The 22383-nt window shown below is 41.0% G+C and overlaps 1 protein-coding gene and 1 pseudogene across 3 annotated transcripts in view; both read left to right on the forward strand.

The window, feature by feature from the left end:
- The window catches only part of LOC110529657 (ryanodine receptor 2), a 93220-nt gene that overhangs the window by 43636 nt on the left and 27201 nt on the right, over positions 1 to 22383 (forward strand). For 2 of the 3 annotated variants that reach the window (XM_090241322.1, XM_021612105.3), the window contains 18 exons: positions 893 to 953; positions 7132 to 7361; positions 8296 to 8377; positions 8598 to 8728; positions 8964 to 9284; positions 11089 to 11329; positions 12330 to 12417; positions 12501 to 12593; positions 12769 to 12933; positions 14564 to 14626; positions 15169 to 15288; positions 15496 to 15605; positions 17535 to 17631; positions 20271 to 20395; positions 21123 to 21174; positions 21299 to 21340; positions 21680 to 21779; positions 21953 to 22032. In XM_090241322.1, the coding sequence (XP_090097448.1) occupies positions 893 to 953; positions 7132 to 7361; positions 8296 to 8377; positions 8598 to 8728; positions 8964 to 9284; positions 11089 to 11329; positions 12330 to 12417; positions 12501 to 12593; positions 12769 to 12933; positions 14564 to 14626; positions 15169 to 15288; positions 15496 to 15605; positions 17535 to 17631; positions 20271 to 20395; positions 21123 to 21174; positions 21299 to 21340; positions 21680 to 21779; positions 21953 to 22032 (2201 nt within the window). The remainder of the gene's footprint in view (positions 1 to 892; positions 954 to 7131; positions 7362 to 8295; positions 8378 to 8597; positions 8729 to 8963; positions 9285 to 11088; positions 11330 to 12329; positions 12418 to 12500; positions 12594 to 12768; positions 12934 to 14563; positions 14627 to 15168; positions 15289 to 15495; positions 15606 to 17534; positions 17632 to 20270; positions 20396 to 21122; positions 21175 to 21298; positions 21341 to 21679; positions 21780 to 21952; positions 22033 to 22383) is intronic. The other variant, XM_036985673.2, reaches the window with a different exon arrangement.
- On the forward strand, positions 1732 to 2839 carry LOC149985655 (uncharacterized; annotated as a pseudogene).

The raw sequence follows: 22383 nt of genomic DNA on the forward strand, positions 1-22383 counted from the left end.
GGTTTTATGTGGAATCATACTGCCCCACAGAACCCTTCCAGCCCTTCAGTGGTTCTTTGCTGTTCAAAAAATGTTTCTTTCCTCATTTAGTAATAATTATAACGTAGGGCCGGTGGCTTATTCAGATATTTTGGGGCATGTCTTTTTGTGCAACAATGAATGAGTGTCATTTCAGTTTATCTAATCTATTGTGTTATGCTATTGCATGTTATACTGTATATAACTATGGCCAGTGATGGTGTCTTGTGAAAGACTCACGTATGGCCTTGTGTAATTTGAGAACTGTTGACTAAGTCAGTAGTTCTCAATTCTCTCCTCAGGGACTCCCAACTGTTCCAGAGCTAGCACACCTAATTCAACTTGTTAATACACACTCCTACAAACACAACCTGTAACTATTTAATATGACTATTACAAAATAATAAAAAACCTTGGATTGTTCAACAAAGAACCTTTGAGATTAAGCAAGGTTCTTTATAGAACCATTCTCCATAATGGTTATATAAAGAGCCATAAAAATGGGTTCTATATAGCCCTAAAAAGGATTCTAACTAGTGGAATCCTTTTTGGTGCAATTTAGAACCTTTTTTAATGGTTCTTTAAAGAACCTTATGAAAGGGTTCTTTGTAGCACCATACATGTTTCATTTAGAACCGTGAGCATGGTTCTTTATAGAACCTTAAAAAAAAGGTTCCATATAGCACCAAAAAGGGTTCCGCTATGGTTACAAGACAAATAAGCCTTATTTGGCACTATATAGAACCATTTGTTCTTAGTATGTACAAAGACACATAACCTATCCGTCTCCACACACCTAAGCCCCAGATCCTATTAGCAGTTTATGAGATTGTGATCCCTATGATTTTGATTTCCCCTGTGTGTGTTTCCTCAGGGAGCGAGGCACCTTCCATCGTCAGCTGTCTTCTCATACTGGCCCAGTCTCTGGATGTCAGGTAGGTAACACCGTCTCACTGTTACCCAGGTCGGCTAAGCTGTTGTCACTCAGGCACTTGATGTTATCTGATCCTCTTGCTTCCCTATGTCTAACCAGTCACCACCAGTCTTCTAGTTAGCTACCTTTTGCCTGGTTAAGAAAGAAGCTTCTTTACTAAATGAAAATCTACAAAATCTTGTTTAAACCAAGATGGCATTGCAGTCAGACGTCCTTTGTTCTCGTCGTGTCCTGTGTGTGTGTGTATATATATATATATATATATATATATATATACATACATATTTCTTTGCATATCTTTTTATATATTTTATTTTCCAAAAAATCAACTTCAAAACACAATCCTGCAACCTGCCTCACCAATATATATATATATATATATATATTTTTTTTTTTTAAAATGTATTATTTACCTCAAATCTAAAATCCACAAATAGAAGCTAGCCAGAAGCTAGCCAGTTTACTGGCTAACGTTAGTATTCAGCTAACCACGGTTGGTGGTCATCAGCTATCCTTTAGCTCGAAAAGCTATCGTCAGTTTTGTACAACGTGACTCAGACCAGAACATACCGGACCTATTTTTCTCTCCATATCCCTGGATTTCTACCGCAAGCTCTGGACATTTACACCTGGATCTCGCAGCTAGCTAGCTGCTATCCGAGTGACTATTGGCTTACTTCGATCCCGGAGCAAACATCAATTATTCCGGAGCTAGCCAGCTAAAGAGTTCAATCAGCCACTCCAGCTACAATCACCTATCCAGACCCGTTTTACTGCCGATGCGGAACTCTACAGGGCCTTCACGACTAGACTACCGACGTTATCTGCCCGAGGGAGTTATCCAACTGGCCCCTCCGTCGCGACATTACCTGAACGCCTGCTAATCGTTAGCTGTCTTATCGGCTGCTATCTGAATAGGTCTATCGGACAATTTTCTTGGGTCACTATAACTATATCTATTTTGCCAATTGGATTGATCCCCTCTACCACACGGAACCCCACTAATATACCGACGGAAACGCACGAGGTGGCTAAAAACAGACCTCCATCCTTTTGCCAGCTTGCTACCGATGGCCCAGCTAGCTGTCTAAATTGTCGATACCCCAACCAACCTCAATACTCAGTGGACCCTTATGATCAATCGGCTAAGCATGCCTCTCCTTAATGTCAAAATGCCTTGTCCATTGCTGTTCTGGTTAGTGTTTATTGACTTATTTCACTGCAGAGCCTCTAGCCCTGCTCATTATACCAACCTTTCAGTTCCACCACCCACACATGCGATGACATCACCTGGTTTCAATGATGTTTCTAGAGACAATATCTCTCTGATCATCACTCAATGCTTAGGTTTACCTCCACTGTATTCACATCCTACCATACGTTTGTCTGTACATTATACCTTGAAGCTATTTTATCGCCCCCAGAAACCTCATTTTACTCTATGTTCCAGGTGTTCTGGACGACCAATTCTGATAGCTTTTAGCCATACCCTTATCCTACCCCTCCTCTGTTCCTCTGGTGATGTAGAGGTGAATCCAGGCCCTGCAGTGCCTAGCTCCACTTCTATTCCCCAGGCGCTCTCTTTTGATGACTTCTGTAACCGTAATAGCTTTGGTTTCATGCATGTTAACATTAGAAGCCTCCTCCCTAAGTTTGTTTTATTCACTGCTTTAGCACACTCTGCCAACCCGGATGTTCTAGCCATGTCTGAATCCTGGCTTAGGAAGACCACCAAAAATTCTGAAATCTCCATCGCTAACTAAAACATTTTCAGACAAGAAAGAACGGCCAAAGGGGGCGGTGTTGCAATCTACTGCAGAGATAGCCTGCAGAGTTCTGTCCTACTATCCAGGTCTGTACCCAAACAATTGGGTACTTCTACTTTAAAAAATCCACCTCTCTAAAAACAAGTCTCACCGTTGCCGCCTGCTATAGACCACCCTCTGCCCCCAACTCTGCTCTGGACACCATATGTGAACTGATTGCCCCCCATCTATATTCAGAGCTCGTGCTGCTAGGCGACCTAAACTGGAACATGCTTAACACCCCAGCCATCCTACACTGTAAGCTTGATGCCCTCATTCTCACACAAATTATCAATGAACCTACCAGGTACCACCCCAAAGCCGTAAACACGGGCACCCTCATAGATATCATCCTAACCAACTTGCCCTCTAAATACACCTCTGCTGTTTTCAACCAAGATCTCAGCGATCACTGCCTCATTGCCTGCATCCGTAATGGGTCAGCGGTCAAATGACCTCCACTCATCACTGTCAAACGCTCCATGAAACACTTCAGCGACCAGGCCTTTCAAATCGACCTGGCCGGGGTATCCTGGAAGGATATTGACCTTATCCCGTCAGTAGAGGATGCCTGGTTATTTAAAAAAAAAATGCCTTCCTCACCATCTTAAATAAGCATGCCCCATTCAAGAAATGTAGAACCAGGAACAGATATAGCCCTTTTTCAAGCAGAAATTTGCTTCCTGCAACACAAACTCAAAAAGGTTTTGGGACACTGTAAAGTCCATGGAGAATAAGAACACCTCCTCCCAGCTACACACTGCACTGAGGATAGGAAACAATGTAACCACCGATAAATCCACTATAATTGAGAATTTCAAAAAGCATTTTCTACGGCTGGCCATGCTTTCCACCTGGCTTCCCCTATCCCGGTCAACAGCACTGCACCCCCCCCCCCCCCCCCGCCCCCCCACAGCAACTCGCCCAAGCCTTCCCCATTTCTCCTTCTCCCAAATCCAGTCAGTTGATGTTCTGAAAGAGCAAAATCTGGACCCCTACAAATCAGCCGGGCTAGACAATCTGGACCCTCTCTTTCTCAAATTATCTGCCGAAATTGTTGCAACCCCTATCCAACCCCTAGCCTGTTCAACCTCTCTTTCGTGTCGTCTGAGATTCCCAAAGATTAGAAAGCAGCTGCGGTCATCCCCCTCCTTCAAAGGGGGACACTCTTGACCCAATCTGCTACAGACCTATATCTATCCTACCCTGCCTTTCTAAGATCTTCAAAAGCCAAGTCAACAATCCCACCTGCCATTTCGAATCCCACCGCACCTTCTCTGCTATGCAATCTGGTTTCAGAGCTGGTCATGGGTGCACCTCAGCCACACTCAAGGTCCTAAACAATATCTTAACCGCCATCGACAAGAAACAATACTGTGCAGCCGTATTCATTGACCTGGCCTCATCGGCAGCCTCGATAGCCTTGGTTTCTCAATGGATTGCCTCGCCTGGTTCACCAAGTACTTCTCTGATAGAGTTCAGTGTGTCAAATCGTAAGGCCTGTTGTCCGGGCCTCTGGCAGTCTCTATGGTGGGTTCAATTCTTGGACCGACTCTCTTCTCTGTGTACATCAATGATGTCGCTCTTGCTGCTGGTGAGTCTCTGATCCACCTCTACGCAGACGAAACCATTCTGTATACTTCTGGCCCTTCTTTGGACACTGTGTTAACTAACCTCCAGACGAGCTTCAATGCCATACAACTCTCCTTCCGTGGCCTCCAATTGCTCTTAAATACAAGTAAAACTAAATGCATGCTCTTCAACCGATCACTGCCTGCACCTGCCCGCCTGTCCAACATCACTACTCTGGACGGTTCTGACTTGGAATATGTGGACAACTACAAATACCTAGGTGTCTGGTTAGACTGTAAACTCTCCTTCCAGACTCACATCAAACATCTCCAATCCAAAGTTAAATCTAGAATTGGCTTCCTATTTCGCAACAAAGCATCCTTCACTCATGCTGCCAAACATACCCTTGTAAAACTGACCATCCTACCAATCCTGGACTTCAGCGCTGTCATTTACAAAATAGCCTCCAATACCCTACTCAATAAATTGGATGCAGTCTATCACAGTGCCATCCATTTTGTCACCAAAGCCCCATATACTACCCACCACTGCGACCTGTACACTCTCGTTGGCTGGCCCTCGCTTTATACACGTCGCCAAACCCACTGGCTCCAGATCATCTACAAGACCCTGCTAGGTAAAGTCCCCCCTTATCTCAGCTCGCTGGTCACCGTAGCAGCACCCACCTGTAGCACGCACTCCAGCAGGTCACCCCCAAAACCAATTCTTTCTTTGGCCGCCTCTCCTTCCAGTTCTCTGCTGCCAATGACTGGAACGAAACTACAAAAATCTCTGAAACTGGAAACACTTATCTCCCTCACTAGCTTTAAGCACCAGCTGTCAGAGCAGCTCACAGATTACTGCACCTGTACATAGCCCATCTATAATTTATCCCAAACAGCTACCTCTTCCCCTACTGTATTTATTTTGCTCCTTTGCACCCCATTATTTCTATCTCTACTTTGCACATTCTTCCACTGCAAATCTACCATTCCAGTGTTTTACTTGCTATATTGTATTTACTTCGCCACCATGGCCTTTTTTTGCCTTTACCTCCCTTATCTCACCTCATTTGCTCACATTGTATATAGACTTATTGTCACGGGTGTCGTCGGATGAAGGATGAGACCAAGGCGCAGCGTACTTTGAGTTCCACTTAATTTATTAACGAAGTGAAACTTTAGAAAAGACAAAACAATAAAGAATAAAATGACCAAACTACCTGCACACAAACAAAGACAAGATCCCTCACAGAAGGAGGGTAAAGGACTGCCTAAGTATGATCCCCAATCAGAGACAACGATAGACAGCTGCCTCTGATTGGGAACCACACTCGGCCAGAAACAAAGAAATAAAGAACATAGAATGCCCACCCAAATCACACCCTGACCAAACCAAAATAGAGACATGAAAAGGCTCTCTAAGGTCAGGGCGTGACACTTATTTTTCTAAATCAAATCAAATCAAATCAAATTTTATTTGTCACATACACATGGTTAGCAGATGTTAATGCGAGTGTAGCGAAATGCTTGTGTTTCTAGTTCCGACAATGCAGTAATAACCAACAAGTAATCTAACTAACAATTCCAAAACTACTGTCTTGTACACAGTGTGAGGGGATAAAGAATATGTACATAAGGATATATGAATGAGTGATGGTACAGAGCAGCATAGGCAAGATACAGTAGATGGTATCGAGTACAGTATATACATATGAGATGAGAATGTAAACAAAGTGGCATAGTTAAAGTGGCTAGTGATACATGTATTACATAAGGATACAGTCGATGATATAGAGTACAGTATATTCGTATGCATATGAGATGAATAATGTAGGGTAAGTAACATTATATAAGGTAGCATTGTTTAAAGTGGCTAGTGATATATTTACATCATTTCCCATTATTAAAGTGGCTGGAGTTGAGTCAGTGTCAGTGTGTTGGCGACAGCCACTCAATGTTAGTGGTATTGGTATTGTATTATTGACTGTATGTTTGTTTTACTCCATGTCTAACTCTGTTGTTGTATGTGTCGAACTGTTTTGCATTATCTTGGCCAGGTCGTAATTGTAAATGAGAACTTGTTTTCAACTTGCCTACGTGGTTAAATAAAGGTGAAATAAATAAAAATATCTGTTGGTATCACTGTTGGTGCCAGGTCTGCCTTGTAAGATTGCGATCTCAATGGAACTCACCTGCTTAGATAAAGGATTCAGTTGATAAATGAACAAATAGTGTTGCCAATAGCTAGAGGACTCATGTGTAGTACTCTTTCTTTAGTGAGCAGATATATTTGATTGAGAAAAAGACTATATAAAAATGCTCTTCATTCATGTTTGCAAACATTTTTTTTTTTTAAATTTACCCCTTTTTCTTCCCAATTTCGTGGTATCCAATTGTTGTAGTAGCTACTATCTTGTCTCATTGCTACAACTCCAGTACGGGCTCGGGAGAGACGAAGGCTGAATGTCATGCGTCCTCCGATACACAACCCAACCAGCCGTACTGCTTCTTAACACAGCGCGCATCCAACCCGGAAGCCAGCCGCACCAATGTGTCGGAGGCTACACCGTGCACCTGGCAACCTTGGCTAGCGCGCACTGCGCCCGGCCCACCACAGGAGTCGCTGGTGCGCGATGAGACAAGGAGATCCCTACCGACCAATCCCTCCCTAACCCGGACGACGCTAGGCCAATTGTGCGTCGCCCCATTATAAACAGTATATTGCTAATTTAGACCAGATGTTATATATGAGCCAATAATGGCATTCAATTTATTCAATATTATGGGTAACCTCCTTCAGGACTTTGATGAAGACTGCTCCAGAATCAGCAAGGGTTTCGCTACGGTCCTTCTTCGAGGCTGCAGCGGTGGACCTGGAGATGACCGTGGAGAACCTCTCTATGACCCAGAACTGGACCCAGTCCAGAGGGGTGGCCCAGATCCTGGACTACACCAATACCACCCTGCTGCCGACTCTCACCTCCATTTTTGAACACCTCAGCCACAATCAGTATGGAGAGGACCTATTGGGTACGTGTGGCTCTGTATCCTGGGAGGTAGAATAATATGTGTGGTGTTATTATGAGAGTTTGTCAGTTTGGGGAGGCCATACATCAGAATAATCATTCATCCTCTCAAAGTTGAGTAAGGTATTTATGGTTACTTGTGGGATAAATGGATTTCTTGTGTATTTTCCAGGTTGACGTTTATTGGAATGAGTCTTGTGCTGGAGGCAGAACTGAGTGATTTCTACTACATAGGCCAGCTGGAAAGTCAAAATTGGCATTAATGTAAAAATGAATGACAACTAAAATGAGCTTTTTGGTCTTAATTTAAGGTAAGGGTTAGGCATTAGGGTTAGCAGTGTGGTTAGGGTAAGGTTTAAAATCAGACTTTGTGGCTTTGCCAGCTAGTGACCACTCTGCAGAGCTGACTCCAGAACAAGATTCATGACGAAAAATGCTAATCTGCTGGCTGTATGAGTCACTCTCAAAACCCACAGTATCAATAGTGTAAATACAATCATCCAAATCAATCTGTAATCACAACCGCTTGTCTTCCAACTACGTTGTCCACAAGAGCCCATCTTCCATCATACCGGTCATTGTCAATGCCCTCCATATGTCTGGTAGTGGGTGAGACGCCAGTGAGCAGCTGGATTTAAGACCTCTTAAATCATTCAGAAATGCCCTCCCCTCTCAGCCAGCTTCCATGCCTCATCTCATTAAATCTCAGTAATTTACATGGCGAGGTGGCACATTCTCTCTGCCAGTGATCACAACGGCAATTCACTAATTATTTATTACATTAATCAAATCTCACCGGCTGTGAGCCCTCGCTGTCTCTACATATCAACTTGCCTCTAGCCTTCACACTGTAGCCACTAGCCAACACTCAGGAAGTTGTCTGGAAATCTTAAGCTTCAGAGGGCGAGTCTCAGCGAGTCTCACCTTCTCCTTTACAGTGGACAGTGTCCAGGTGTCCTGTTATAAGATCCTCAACAGCCTCCACTCACTTGGCATCAGCAAAAGTTTCTACGTGGAGGGGTACTTTTTGTCATTTAGCTTTGTGTGATGTAGCATTCCAGTATTTGACATTTAATGTATATGTTTGTAAATGCTCCAGATTAATACAGTCGTAAAGTATGCACGACTTTGTACACATCAATATTCCTCTCTCTCAGTGGCTTAATATGGCTGTGTTGTCATGCACATGGTGTATTGTGTGGGAGACAGAGCTGTCAGCAATCTGTGCGTGTGTTTGTAGGCAGAGGCCGTCAGCAGGAGCGTGTCTGGCAGCGCTGTCAGGGGCTTTCCCTGTATGTTTCCTGGAGCCAGCTCTGAATGAGGACAACCCGTACTCCATCTACAACACCATGAGCCCCAGAGAGCGAGAGGGTAACCGTACACACACCTACTACTCTGTTTAGTTACACTCTTAGAGAAAAAGTTGCTATCTAGAACCTAAAATGGTTATTTGGCTGTCCCCATAAGGGAACCCTTTGAAGAAACCGTTTTGGTTCCAGGTAGAAGAACTCTTTTGGGTTTCTTGTAGAGCCCTTTCCACAAATAACCCTTTTTTTCCTGGAGTGTAGCTGAGGTGTTTGAATCTGTCCCTTCTCATTTGTTTCAGATGTGGGAGTTCCAGACGAGGTGGAGGAGGTGTGTCCTCTCTTGCCATCTCTGCAGCAGCTCCTGGGGGAGGTGGAGGAGCTGGCAGGGGCAGGCTCAGGGGCACGCCAAGCCCAGTACAGCCATGTTACCGAGATCACCCTACCCTTGCTCTGCAGCTATGTGTCCCGTTGGTGGCAGCACGGTCCCGAGGGCCAGCTGGAGAGCCCGGTCTGCACCTCACTCACCTCTCAGCATGCAAGCACACTGCTGGGCAACATCCTCCGCATCATCCACAACCACCTGGGAACAGGCCAGGGAGACTGGATGAAGCGCCTGGCAGGTAGCCCTATACTGCTCTCTTTTCCATCTGCATCTTCTGTCCACCCTAAGGATGATATAGTAGTTGTCATCACAGCCCTGCACAGGATCCAGTGGTCTTCAGTCCATATGTTTGCCTCATAGCCTCAATCACTCACTATTACTCATTGTTTATGGCACCATGAAACAGTGTCGTGTCTTTGGCTATGCCGGATTAAGTGATATGACATGCTATTCTATAAAATAATTTATCCGTAATTAAAATCGACTGATTGAGCTAATCATGTAAATGTAATTAACTAGAGAGTCGGGCACCACAAAATAATATTTATAGAGATGTTATCTTCCGAATAAACTCTTAAAGACCTAGTAATATTTTACATCAATAGCAGTCAATATTAATCATCCTCTTAATTCAGTCTCATCTGAAAGTTGTAAATTCTTGATTATCTGCACGAACCCTGGCTAACAATTTGAATCAACAATACAAAATTGGGTTTAATTATTTATTAACTAAATACCTAACTAATCACACAGAATTACACATACACATAATTAAATCATAACTTGATTACAAATTACGTCATATAAGAAAACGTCCCTAGCGGGCGAAACAGATATGACAGCTTGTTACACAAAAGAAAAGGGCTGAGTTTGAGTGAAAGAGTGGGAAGACTGAGGAACAAAGGGAAGAAGCTGTGCTATCGTAAATATAGTATCTGATGCATTCTAAATTACCGCCCATTTGGAAAAGGAAAATGCAATAAATATTTACTCTGAGCTGCGCTTCGGTAGGTTGGTGGTAGATGGAAGGCCGTGTTGCCCAACCAAGTCTTTTGAATAATGTTGTCAATTGGATACGTTGTAGTAATGTCGTTGTGTGGTAGACGGGATACTCTGTCTGTTCCTTCCTAACCTGCTGGGAACATCAGAACCTGCGTTTGCAGCTGCTGTTGCTAACTCAACGGCTAGGAGGTATCACTTCTGTAGTGAATAAGAGTTCAAAGTTCATACCATTCGCAACCAAAGCTCACGCTGATGTTGACTTCATTCTGTAGTTATTATCTGAACCATTCTGACATCGGACCGTCGTCCTCACGTCCTCGGAACAGGAGGTTCTATATATTGTTCTAGATATTGTTGTCAAGTGCTTATATAGGAAGGGAGAGGAGGGCGTGTTTGAAAAGTTTTATAGCCCATGTCCCTTCACAGGGGCTGGCCACTGATTGAGCAGAGCCCTATCTTATGAAAACCCAAATCTCACATTTTAGAAGCTAAAAACACATTTCATCCCATCACAAATAATTTCATATTCAAACATTTATATTGAACAACAATTCCATGTGAATCCGATAACTCTGATGTGTAGACTTTCTACTGTAGAGTTTGTCATCTTATCATTGATGAGAATGTCTCAGATGACAACTGAACTGACATCATATTCATTAAGTACCACCGCATATGTTCCATTGGTCGGATTACCAGAATATAGTTCATTTCCCCCCACCTTCTGATGTTCCCAGAATCTCTATGTTAACCAAGGGTTTTTCAAATGTAACCTCAGTAGGGTAGAGAGAGGAAAAAGGGGGGAAGAGGTATTTATGACTGTCATAAACCTTCCCCCTAGGCCAACGTCATGATAACAGTGTTAATTTAGACACTTTCAGGCCTAATTTCCCAGTTGTTTCATCTAGACATTCCTTCCACTCATGTCATGATTGTATCAATCAGTTCTCTCATTCTAAAGCACTAATTGTCAGTCTCTCTGAATACAAGCGTCTGCTGAATGACTAAATTAATTAGACTAAATTAATCATTCCTTTCAGTTTTCTCTCAGCCAATCATCTGCCAGGCCCACCCCCAGTTGCTGAGGAGCCACTTCCTGCCTCTGATGGAGAAACTGAAGAAGAGGGCAGAATCGGTGCTTCAGGAGGGGGAGCAGATAAAGGCAGAGGGGAAGGCCGATGCGTCTGAGGCGGAGCTACAGATTCAGGAGAAATTCATTGTGCTGGTGCGAGACCTCTACGCCTTTTACCCTGTCCTCATCCCATTTGTGGACTACAATAGGTAAGGCATCCTGCCCAGGGGATGGGGATATGGGAGGTAAAATGATAATGTTCACTGATCATTATTTAATACATAACAAACCAGTAATATACCAGTAATATATCAACAGTCAAGGTTATATTTTGACAACATGGAAAGTGGTGTTTTCTTATAAAAATGTTTATCTGAGATTCTGACAATATTATACTGAACAAAAATATAAACACAACATGCAACAATTTCAAAGATTTTACTGAGTTACAGTTCATGTAAGGAAATCAGTCAGTTAAAATAAATGAATTATGCCCTAATATATGGATTTCACATGACTGGAATACAGATATGCATCTACTGGTCACAGATACCTTAAAAACAGGTAGGGGTATAAATCAGAAAACCAGTCAGTGTGTGGTGTGACCACCATTTGCCACATCCTCTTCAATGGCTGTGCAAAGTTACGGGAACTCGAACACGCCATCGTACACTTTGATCCAGAGCATCCCAAACAAGCTCAATGGGTGACATGTCTGATGAGTATGTAGGCCATGGAAGAACTTGGATATTTTCAGATTCCAGGAATTGTGTATAGAAATTAACATTAGATTCTCCGGCAACAGCTCTTGTGGACATTCCTGCATTCAGCATGCCAGTTGCACGCTCCCTCAAAACTTGAGACATATGTGGCATTATGCTGTGTGACATTTTAGAGTGTCATTTTATTGTCCCCGGCACAAGTTGCACTTGTGTAATGATTTATGCTGTTTAATCAGCTTCTTGATATGCTACACTTGTCAGGTGGATGGATTACCTTGGCAAATGAGAAATACTCACTAACAGGGATGTAAACAAATTTGTTTACAAAACTTGAGAGAAATAAGCTTTTTGTGCATACGGAAAATGTCTGGGATCTTTTATTTCAGCTCATGAAACATGGGACCAACACTTTACATGTTGTGTTTTTTGTTCAGTGTAGAATGTGTTAATGCATTTTGTTTACAGCTCTCACATATTGTTGTTTCAGAGCAAGTTGGCTACGGGAACCGAACCATGAGGCTGAGAAGATGTTCGGCATGGTGGCAGAGATCTTCATATTCTGGGCCAAGTCTCACGTGTGTGAAATAACAAAGATTTGGATGTTGCCTCGCATCTTAATGATGTTCTCACTTGTAACCCGTCTGATTTGCTATTGCAGAACTTCAAATGGGAGGAACAGAACTATGTGGTCCAGAATGAGATCAACAACATGGCTTTCTTGGTCAATAATAACAATCACAAAATGTCCAAGGTGAGAACCTTACAGATTTGTTTCTTAACTACCACAAACAGCACTGGGTGTCCATTATGTGTGCTTTGTGGTTGCGTAAAACATATGAATAAATAATTTACATTCTAACCATGCAAAGTGAATGATTGAAGTATAAGTCAACTATGTATTTCTATTCATGGTTTTTAATGAGCAGGTGTCAGACCAGGAGAGGAGGAAGATGAAGCGGAAAGGGGATCGCTACTCCACACAGACCTCTCTCATCGTAGCCTCCCTGAAGAGATTGCTTCCTGTGGGACTGAGTGTGTGTTCCCCAGCAGAACGCAGCCTTATCACACTGGCCAAGAGCCGCTTCACTCAGGTATGGAATTTGGTATTTTATTAGGATCCCCAATAGCTGTTGCAAAAGCAGCAGCTACTCTTCCTGGGGTCCACACAAAACATAATACAGAATGACATAATACAGAACATCAATAGACAAGAACAAATCAAAGACAGAACTACATTAAAAAAAAATGTGAAAGGCACACGTAGCCTACATATCAATCCTTTGTTTAATGCCAGTGGCAGGTCATTGGTAAAAATAGAAAAGAGAGCTGCCCTGTGCTACACCACACTTTATATGTTTGACATTAGAGAAGCTTCTATTAAAGAAAACCCTTTGTTCTATTAGATAGATAGCTCTGAATCCACGATATGGCAGAGGTTGAAAAGCCATAACACATATGTTTTTTTTTTCAACAGCATGTTATGGTCAATAATAACCTGTTGTTAAAAAAACGTATGTGTTATGGCTTTTCAACCTCTGCCGTATTGTGGATTCAGAGCTATGTGGAGTACTAAACACACACCTTAATCTTTCACTGTACAGTGAACTACAATAATTTTTTTGTTTCACCTTTATTTATACAGGTAAGTCAGTTAACCTTTAGCGTCGAGCAATCCCGTATCCGGGAGCGTAATCATAGCCTCAAGCTCATTACCATAACGCAACGTTTCCTATTCATGTAAATCGCAAATGAAATGAAATAAATATATTGAAACACAAGCTTAGCCTTTTGTTAACAACACTGTCATCTCGGATTTTCAAAATATGCTTTAACCAAAGCTACACAAGCATTTGTGTAAGAGTATTGATAGCCTAGCATAGCATTAAGCATAGCATTCAGCAGGCTACATTTTCACAAAAACAAGAAAAGCATTCAAATAAAATCATTTACCTTTGAAGAACTTTGGATGTTTTCAATGACAAGACTCTCAGTTAGATAGCAAATGTTCATTTTTTCCCAAAAGATTATTTGTGTAGACGAAATAGCTCCGTTTTGTTCATCACGTTTGGCTAAGAAAAAAACGAAAATGCAGTCACTTACAACGGCAAACTTTTTTCCAAATTAGCTCCATAATATCGACAGAAACATGGCAAACGTTGTTTAGAATCAATCCTCAAGGTGTTTTTCACATATCTATTCGATAATCTATCAGTGGTGGCAGCTGGCTTCTCATCAGAAGAAAACGGAAAAATACTGCAGCTGGAGATTACGCAATAATTGCGACGGAGGACACCAAGCGACCACCTGGTAAATGTAATCTCTTATGGTCAATCTTCCAATGATATGCCTACAAATACAAATATGGCACTCACAGACAATATCTTTGCAGTTTTGGAAGCGTCAGAGTGTTTTTCTTTCCAAAGCTGTCAATTATATGCATAGTCGAGTATCTTTTCGTGACAAAATATCTTGTTTAAAACGGGAACGTTTTTCATCCAAAAATTAAAAGAGCGCCCCCTATATCGAAGAAGTTAAGAACAAATTCCTATTTACAATGATGACCTGTCAGGGACCGAGTGCAGCACGTAAATGACATGTCTATACCTGGTACTGCTCAAAGATGTTTTGTCACTGTATGTCATGTAACTGCAATGTGCAAACCCCATGTTTTGTGTCTCCAATCTGCTATCGTTAATAATGACAGCTCACTGCTTTTCACAGAAGGACACAGAGGACGAGATTCGAGAGAGCATTCATAATGGCCTGCTACGTCTTCAGAGCAAAGTAATTGCAGTCATAGTACATATGATTTAAACCCCATGGTTTTCCTTGTCGTACTCATAGCACACAGAATACACAGGAACCATAGGTCCAAACTATCTATTAACTTGCCCACATCTTATGTAGCTATTACAACAATGCTTATTTTGCCACTTCAATTATCATATCACATAAATTAACTGAATACATCCATGTATAAAACACACATGATCAGCTTCAGTAATCTAACCCCACTAACTAGAACTGCCAATGATGTCTTTTGAGCCACATGTGAATTGAACATTTTAATATCTCTGCCATTTTTCAAGTCATGCCCCCCCCTGTCCTTGACTTTTCCTAAATAGTCTATTTAACACACTGATGTTGTCCTGCGGGGGGCAGCAGATGGGGCCTTCCTGGGGCATACATTAACACTTCATTATAAAAACATTTATAAAACATTTTTGCAGTGGAGCTGTTAAATGCATATATGGGAAACACTGAATGTGTATGTGCCAAGTCCCAGCGACGCTTGTGCTAACAGTCTGCTCTCTGTGTTGTACCAGCGGGAGGCCCCAGGGGCTCGGTGGCAGGACTTCCCAGGCCCCAGACGGGACACCTCGGACCCTCTGAGGACAGTAGAAAGGGTCCTGGACATTGCTTGCGTGCTTTACCACCTGGACCAGGTGGGCTTAGCGAATGCTGCTCTCTTACCCTATGATATGCTATTAGTAGAGCTTTTAGTGAAGCCTTGAATCACAGAAGTTAGCTACTCTCTGGCTCCCAAAGCTATTTAGACTTGGCTATGGTTGTGTAACAAAATACCTTTTGAAAAGTAGCTAAAAACGCAATTTGATTGTTATCTGAATCTGAACATTTGCCTTTGTCTATAGGTAGAACATCCCCAGAGGAAGAAGGCAGTGTGGCACAAGCTGTTATCCAAACAGAGGAAGAGAGCTGTAGTGGCCTGCCTTAGAATGGCTCCTCTCTACAACCTACCCAGGTATCGCAGAAACCTCAGCTAGTGGATGAGTGGTGTCAGGTTTAATAGAAAAGACATGGGCACAGTTTAATTTACCAATAGACCACAGTAAACAGTGGTTCATTTGGTAAGTACAGTGAGAATATGAAATGGCAGAGCAGGATATTGAAGTGTGTTGGTGATTGGGATGCACTGTAAAACCCAGAGATGACCCACTGGGCACAAACTGTTGGAATCAGCATTGTTTCAGCGTAATTTGTCAATGTATTGTGACGTGGAAACTATGTGTAAAATGCATTTGATTTGAAAAAAGTAATCAACCCTCAACTGTTGTTTTGATTATGAAATTTCAACCACAAGATTGTCATCCTGGTAACCAAATTTCAATATAGACAAACCCTTTAGAAAATATGTCAGATCTTCAATGTTATATCCACTATCAGAATTTTTTGGAGGGGCTGGACAGTACAACTACTGGATAATTGATTTACAGCTACCTTTTGGGTTTTAACCAAGCCCAGTTTAGCTATGATGTTTGTCACTGGCTATTACCAATGTGCTATCGCGAGAATGATTGTAAAGAGATCTCCACTTAAGAACTAAATAGATTCATTGTTGTTATCAAAGTCATTCCAAAGAGTAGATTTTGCAGAGATAATCAAATGTGACCAGACTTTATCACTCAAATATCATCAATGATGCTATTTATGCCTACAGTATATAGCATCTGCAAAGTAATCAACAGCTATTGTTTCAATTCAACCCATAATTCAACTAAAAATAGACAATATAATAGGCCTAGTGTTTCAAGCTCTGGTTGATTTCAAATGGAATTATATTTTGTGATATTGAATTGTGTTTGGTTGTCAACGCAACCAAATATCAACATTTGAAGAAGATGTACAGTATATTCTGCTTGGATAGTTCCATCTGTGCCACTGACTTAGTCTGGCTTTAAATTCAGTTTGTCTGCAAATTAATAATTGATATGTTAGATTCACATCTCCATCTCAACCAGAAATCTAAGCTAAACAATAGGACTAAATCAAATCAAACATTATTTAAAGTATGTTTAAGGTTTGATTTGATTTAGTCCTATTCTTGATGTGATTCCAGCATATCAATTATTACAAGTAATATTAAATTGTAATAATGAAAAGTGATATTGAATTGTGTTTGGTTGACAATGCAACCAAATATCAACATTAAAAGAGATGTACAGTGGGGAGAACAAGTATTTGATACACTGCCGATTTTGCAGGTTTTCCTACTTACAAAGCATGTAGAGGTCTGTCATTTTTCACATAGGTACACTTCAACTGTGAGAGACGGAATCTAAAACAAAAATCCAGAAAATCACATTGTATGATTTTTAAGTAATTAATTAGCATTTTATTGCATGTTTATTGCAAGTATTTGATCACCTACCAACCAGTAAGAATTCCGTCTAGGGAAAGACTTTTGGGTGACAACTAAACCAAAAATCTGACATTGTTTTCCATTGGAATTTTGTTGTGCTTTAAGATGGTTGAAAGCATAGTGATAACACATTATAAATTCAACAACATTTTGTCTGTCTTATTGAGTGGGTGAATATAGGTTGTAATCTCATTGATCAACTAAATATTACCCAATTATCCATGTTGAAATGGCGTGGTGTTCTCAGTGGGAAGTCCATATAGGCAGGTGTATGAACACAGCAATGTTAGCATAGTAAAAGGCTTGTGGGTTTGTACAGTGATATAACTTCTAGATTTACATACAAGATTAACATATAAGCTAGCAGCCCCAAGACAATTCTCCACCATCTGTCCAATGTAAAAGGAGCCTGAGTTAGATTAAATAAGAAGCCTTGAACTCATGAGTCTAATCACAACTCATTCCTATACGCTATTCCTTCCTGTGTCTCGATTCTCCCTCTCTCCCCTGCTTCACTTACCTCCTCTATAGGCACCGGGCTGTCAACCTCTTTCTACAGGGCTATGACAAGTCCTGGATATATGCTGAGGATCACTCCTTTGAAGAAAAGTTGGTTGACGATTTGGCTGTAAGTGTCAGTGTGAGCATTCTCAACCGGCAACAGTGTGAAAGTTTAATTCAACTCATTACTTCATCTTTGTACGACTCTTTCACACTGTCTTATTATAGCTATCCATTCATTCATGTTATCAGTTTTCTGGTGTTTCATTACTACTTCATTCATTGTTTGATTGGACACATTTGCCATTGAGTTTTACCTAGTGATTATTTGTGAGGGCTCTATTATTTGGGTTGTCACCCTTACGTAAAAAACACGTGATTTTCAACATCTGAAATCATATAGTTTTTCTGTGAGGGCATTGTTACTCTGGGTTCAATTAGAACTTTGTTTCTCTCCATGGAAGTATGATTGGGGGAAATAACATGGCAAAGCTCAATTCCCAGACACTTCCGGCACTCAGTGGGCTTAACAACTAAATAGAGTGCTAAAAAGGGTGTTAACCCTATCAGTCCCAAGACCGCAGCAAAAATCTGCTATTCATTTATCTGGCTTTCATTTATCTGCATGTCCAGCCCTTATATTTAGCCTCACAATAAAGTGTTTTACCATTTTATTTTCAGGACAACCAGAGCACAAAACAATTTGACATTAACAGTTGCATTCATAAGTTTAAAGGTCCACCAAAGCAAAAACATAATAAAATATGAATTTATATTAATGCTGTAAGTACAGACATGGTTTACTCAGTGGGAAATTAATATCCAACTAGTCAGGGATAACTGTTTGGGGTTTGTGACAGCAACTACAGTGCCTTCAGAAAGTATTCATACCTCTTGACTTATTCCACATTTTGATGTGTTACAGCCGGAATTCAAATTGGATGAAATAAAACATTCTCACACACAATTCCCCATATTGACAAAATTGTTATTGTCCTGTTGAAAGGTGAATTTGTATCCCAGTGTCTGTTGGAAAGCAGACTGAACCAGGTAATCTAGGATTTATTCCATTTATTTTTATCCACATAAACTCCCTAGGCCTTACCGATGACAAGCATACCCATAACATGATTCACCATGCTAGAAAATATGAAGAGTGGTACTGTACTCAGTGAGGTGTTGTGTTGGATTTGCCCCAAACACAATGCTTTGTATTCAGGATATAAAGTTAATTTCTTTCCCACAATTCTGTAACCATTTAAAGTCATTGGCCTCATGGTGAAATCCCTAAGTTTCCTTCCTCTCTGGTAACTGAGTTAGGAAGGACGCCTCTATCTTTGTAGTGACTGGGTGTATTGACACACCATCCAAAGTGTAATTAATAACTTCATGCTCAAAGAGATATTCAATGTCAGTTTTTTTACCCATCTACCAATAGATTCCCTTCTTTGCAAGGCATTGGAAAAACTCCCTGGTCTTTGTGGTTGAATCTGTGTTTGAAATTCACTGCTCGACTGAGGGGCCTTACAGATGTGTGTCGTACAGAAATTAGGTAGTCATTCAAAAATCATGTTATACACTATTGCTCAGAGTGAGTCTATGCAACTTATTATATGACTTGTTAAGCTCATTTTACTCCTTCACTTATTTAGGCTTGCCATAACAAAGGGGATGAATACTTATTGACTCAAGACATTTCAGCTATTTATTTTTTAATTAATTTATAAACATTTCTAAAAACATAATTTCACTTTGACATTATGGGGTATTGTGTGTAGTCGTCCAAAATCACAATTTAATACATTTTAAATTCAGGCTGTAATACAATAAAATGTGCAATTAGTCAAGTGGTCTGAATACTTTCTGAAGGCACTGTATGTGAGCTTATAACAGTATTATAGACACTATGTCCTGGGATTTCCTTTTATCTTCTATGCAGAGGAACCCCTTACCTTCTAACTCTTGTGTAGCTTGTGTCATAGAGCAAAACTTGTGCATATTTTTGAGAGTCTCAGCTTTTCATAGGTAAAGTAGATTTTAATAGTTTGTAGCTCAAACCATTTGGACTCTACAGACGTTTTTGTCAAGGGATCATCCCTTGTCTCACGAACACCGCTCTAGGTTCCCGTCAATCACACATACTAATGTTTGTTACCATTGTATACAGAATCTGGTACAACCCAGAAGTCTGTATCTCAAGCACACTATGTACAAAAGAGGATAGAAGTCCTAAATCAAGCCAGCGTTGCGGTGGAACTCATTGGCTTAAGGGATGGGTGACTGAATTGATGTATATGACATTGGGTCTGAGGGGGGGTCAGGCATGGGCGCCTATACTGTGACGCACATGTACAGAGTGGGTGTTGAGCCAAAAGGCTCCTTAACAGCTTCTACCTCAAAGCCATGAGACTGCTGAACAATTAATCAAATGGCCACCCGGACTATTTGCATTGACACCCTCCCCTTTGTTTTTACACTGCTGTTTATTATCTACGCATAGCCACATGTACAAATTACCTCAACAAACCTGTACCCCCGCACATTGACTCGGTACCCCCTGAATATAGCCTCATTATTGATATTTTAGTGTTACTTTTTTATTTTATTATTTTTTACTTTAGTTTATTTAGTAAATATTTTCTTAACTCTATTTTCTTAAAACTGCATTGTTGGTTAAGGGCTTGTAAGTAAGCATTTCACAGTAAGTTGATTCGGCGCATGTGACAAATACAATTTTATTTGATTAGTGGTGTGTTTACGTTGCAGAGAGCTGGAAAGCAAGAGCGTTCTGAGAGAGAGGAGGAAGGGGATGGAGAGGACGATGACAAACAGATTGATCCGCTCCTGCAGCTCATCACACTGTTCAGTCGGAGTGCTCTGACCGAGAGGAGGTGTGTGTGTGTGTGTGCACACTCCAGTGTTATTCCTGTATTAAGGACAATCAGAGGTAAAACATCAGAATATTGGGCCTCCCAAGTGGGGCAGCAGTCTAAGACACTGCATCGCAGTGAATGAAACATCACTACAGACACGGGTTCAATCCCAGGCTGTGTCACAACTGGCCGTGACTGGGAGTCCCATAGGGTGGCGCACAATTGGCCCAGTGTCGTCCGTGTTCGGGGAGGTTTTTGCTGGGGGGGGCTTTACTTGGCTCATCAAGCTCCTTGTTGCGGGCCAGGCACCTGAGGGTGTGTTTCCTCCGACACATTGGTGCGGCTGGCTTCTGGGTTAAGCAAGCGGGTGTTAAGAAGTGCGTGTCATGTTTCGGAGGACGCATGACTTGACCTTCGCCTCTCCTGAGCCCGTTGGGGAGTTGCAGCGATGAGGAAAGATCTTAATTGGATCGCAATTGGATATCACAAAATTGGGGAGAAAAAGGGAGTAAATAAAAAATAAACATCAGATTATTAAACTTCCTAGTTTTATTGAATTAGAAACATTTGCCTTATCCATTTTTTTATTCGGAGCACTATAGTTTAGTTTTATCGGCTGTGCAATGAGTCATTATCTTTTCCTATCCTCAGTTGCAAAGGAAAGTTAATTGAAATGTTTATTCAAATTCTAAAGCAATTAGCCTTGCCTGCGCTGACATTTCTCTGCCACTTCCCATGTCCACAGTAAGCTTGGCGATGACAGTCTTTACATGTCCTATGCTGCCATAATGGCAAAGGTAAGACAGAGGATACAGTAGCAGTGTGTATTTCTATACTTGGGAATGTTCTTATTCATCACTGTTCATCTGAGATTCTCAACTTCTGCTCAATCCATCTTTCTGGCCAATCAAATCTCCCCAGAGTTGCTGTGGTGAAGAGGATGAGGAGGTGAAAAGCTTTGAAGTAAGTTACTCAATTCCGCCGTTCAATACAATCTCATGATGGAAATACAATCTCATTATGGAAAGATAGACACTTAAAAAAAAACACTACAGAGGAAGAGAAGGTGAAAAGCTTTGAAGTAAGTGACTCATTTCTCTCCTATGTAGTATGTTTTTCTATATTTCATTCATTTTGATCATTTTAATCATGAGATTGTATTGGTTTATTAATGAGTTGATAATTAGTTAATTGAGTGGTCTGTTGCTTTGTTTGCAAATGGATTATTCAGTCCAATATTGATTGACTGACTGACATCAGATTGATTTGATTATTTTGTTGGATGGATCTATGGATTATCAGGAGAAGGAGATAGAGAAACAGAAGCTGTTGTATCAGCAGGCCAGGCTGCATGACCGTGGAGCTGCTCAGATGGTCCTCCAGACTATCAGTGCTAGTAAAGGTAACCAAGTACCAACTGTTTTTGAATGTGGCATTTTAGATATCACTAAAGTATTCAAAGTTACCTACAATCCAAAATACAGTAATGTTTAAAGATTGAAAGTCAATTGAAAAATGGCTTGTGATTGTTGCAATTTGTGGCATTGAGTTGATGTAATTATTTATTTCACAAAGGTGACATGGGGTCCATGGTGGCCTCCACTCTGAAGCTTGGTATTTCTATTCTGAATGGAGGAAATACCACTGTTCAGCAGGTACGGTTAGTCTTTGATAAAATAATTAGTTACCGATTTTAGCTACAGGTGAGGACACTTTGTTCTGAATGCTGGTTCAGGTAAACACCGTTCAGGCTAAGAATGAACTATATTTGTTACTTTTCCACACTTTCTCCAAGCATTTTTTTCACTCTATATAAATGTAGGATCTTAATTTGAGCCAGTTTGCAACAGCAGGAAAATAATCCTGCAGCAATAAGACATGTGAATTATTATGTGGATTATAATTAATGGCCATTTTTGTAGAGGTTGATACATTTTTCGTAAGGGAAAATCTAGTCTGAAATTTCTAAATGGAAATTACAAACTTCAGAAACCCAAATACACTAC

Source organism: Oncorhynchus mykiss, chromosome 1 (assembly GCF_057628025.1).
Source record: "Oncorhynchus mykiss isolate SJ-2025 chromosome 1, ASM5762802v1, whole genome shotgun sequence".
NCBI classification, from domain to species: domain Eukaryota; kingdom Metazoa; phylum Chordata; class Actinopteri; order Salmoniformes; family Salmonidae; genus Oncorhynchus; species Oncorhynchus mykiss.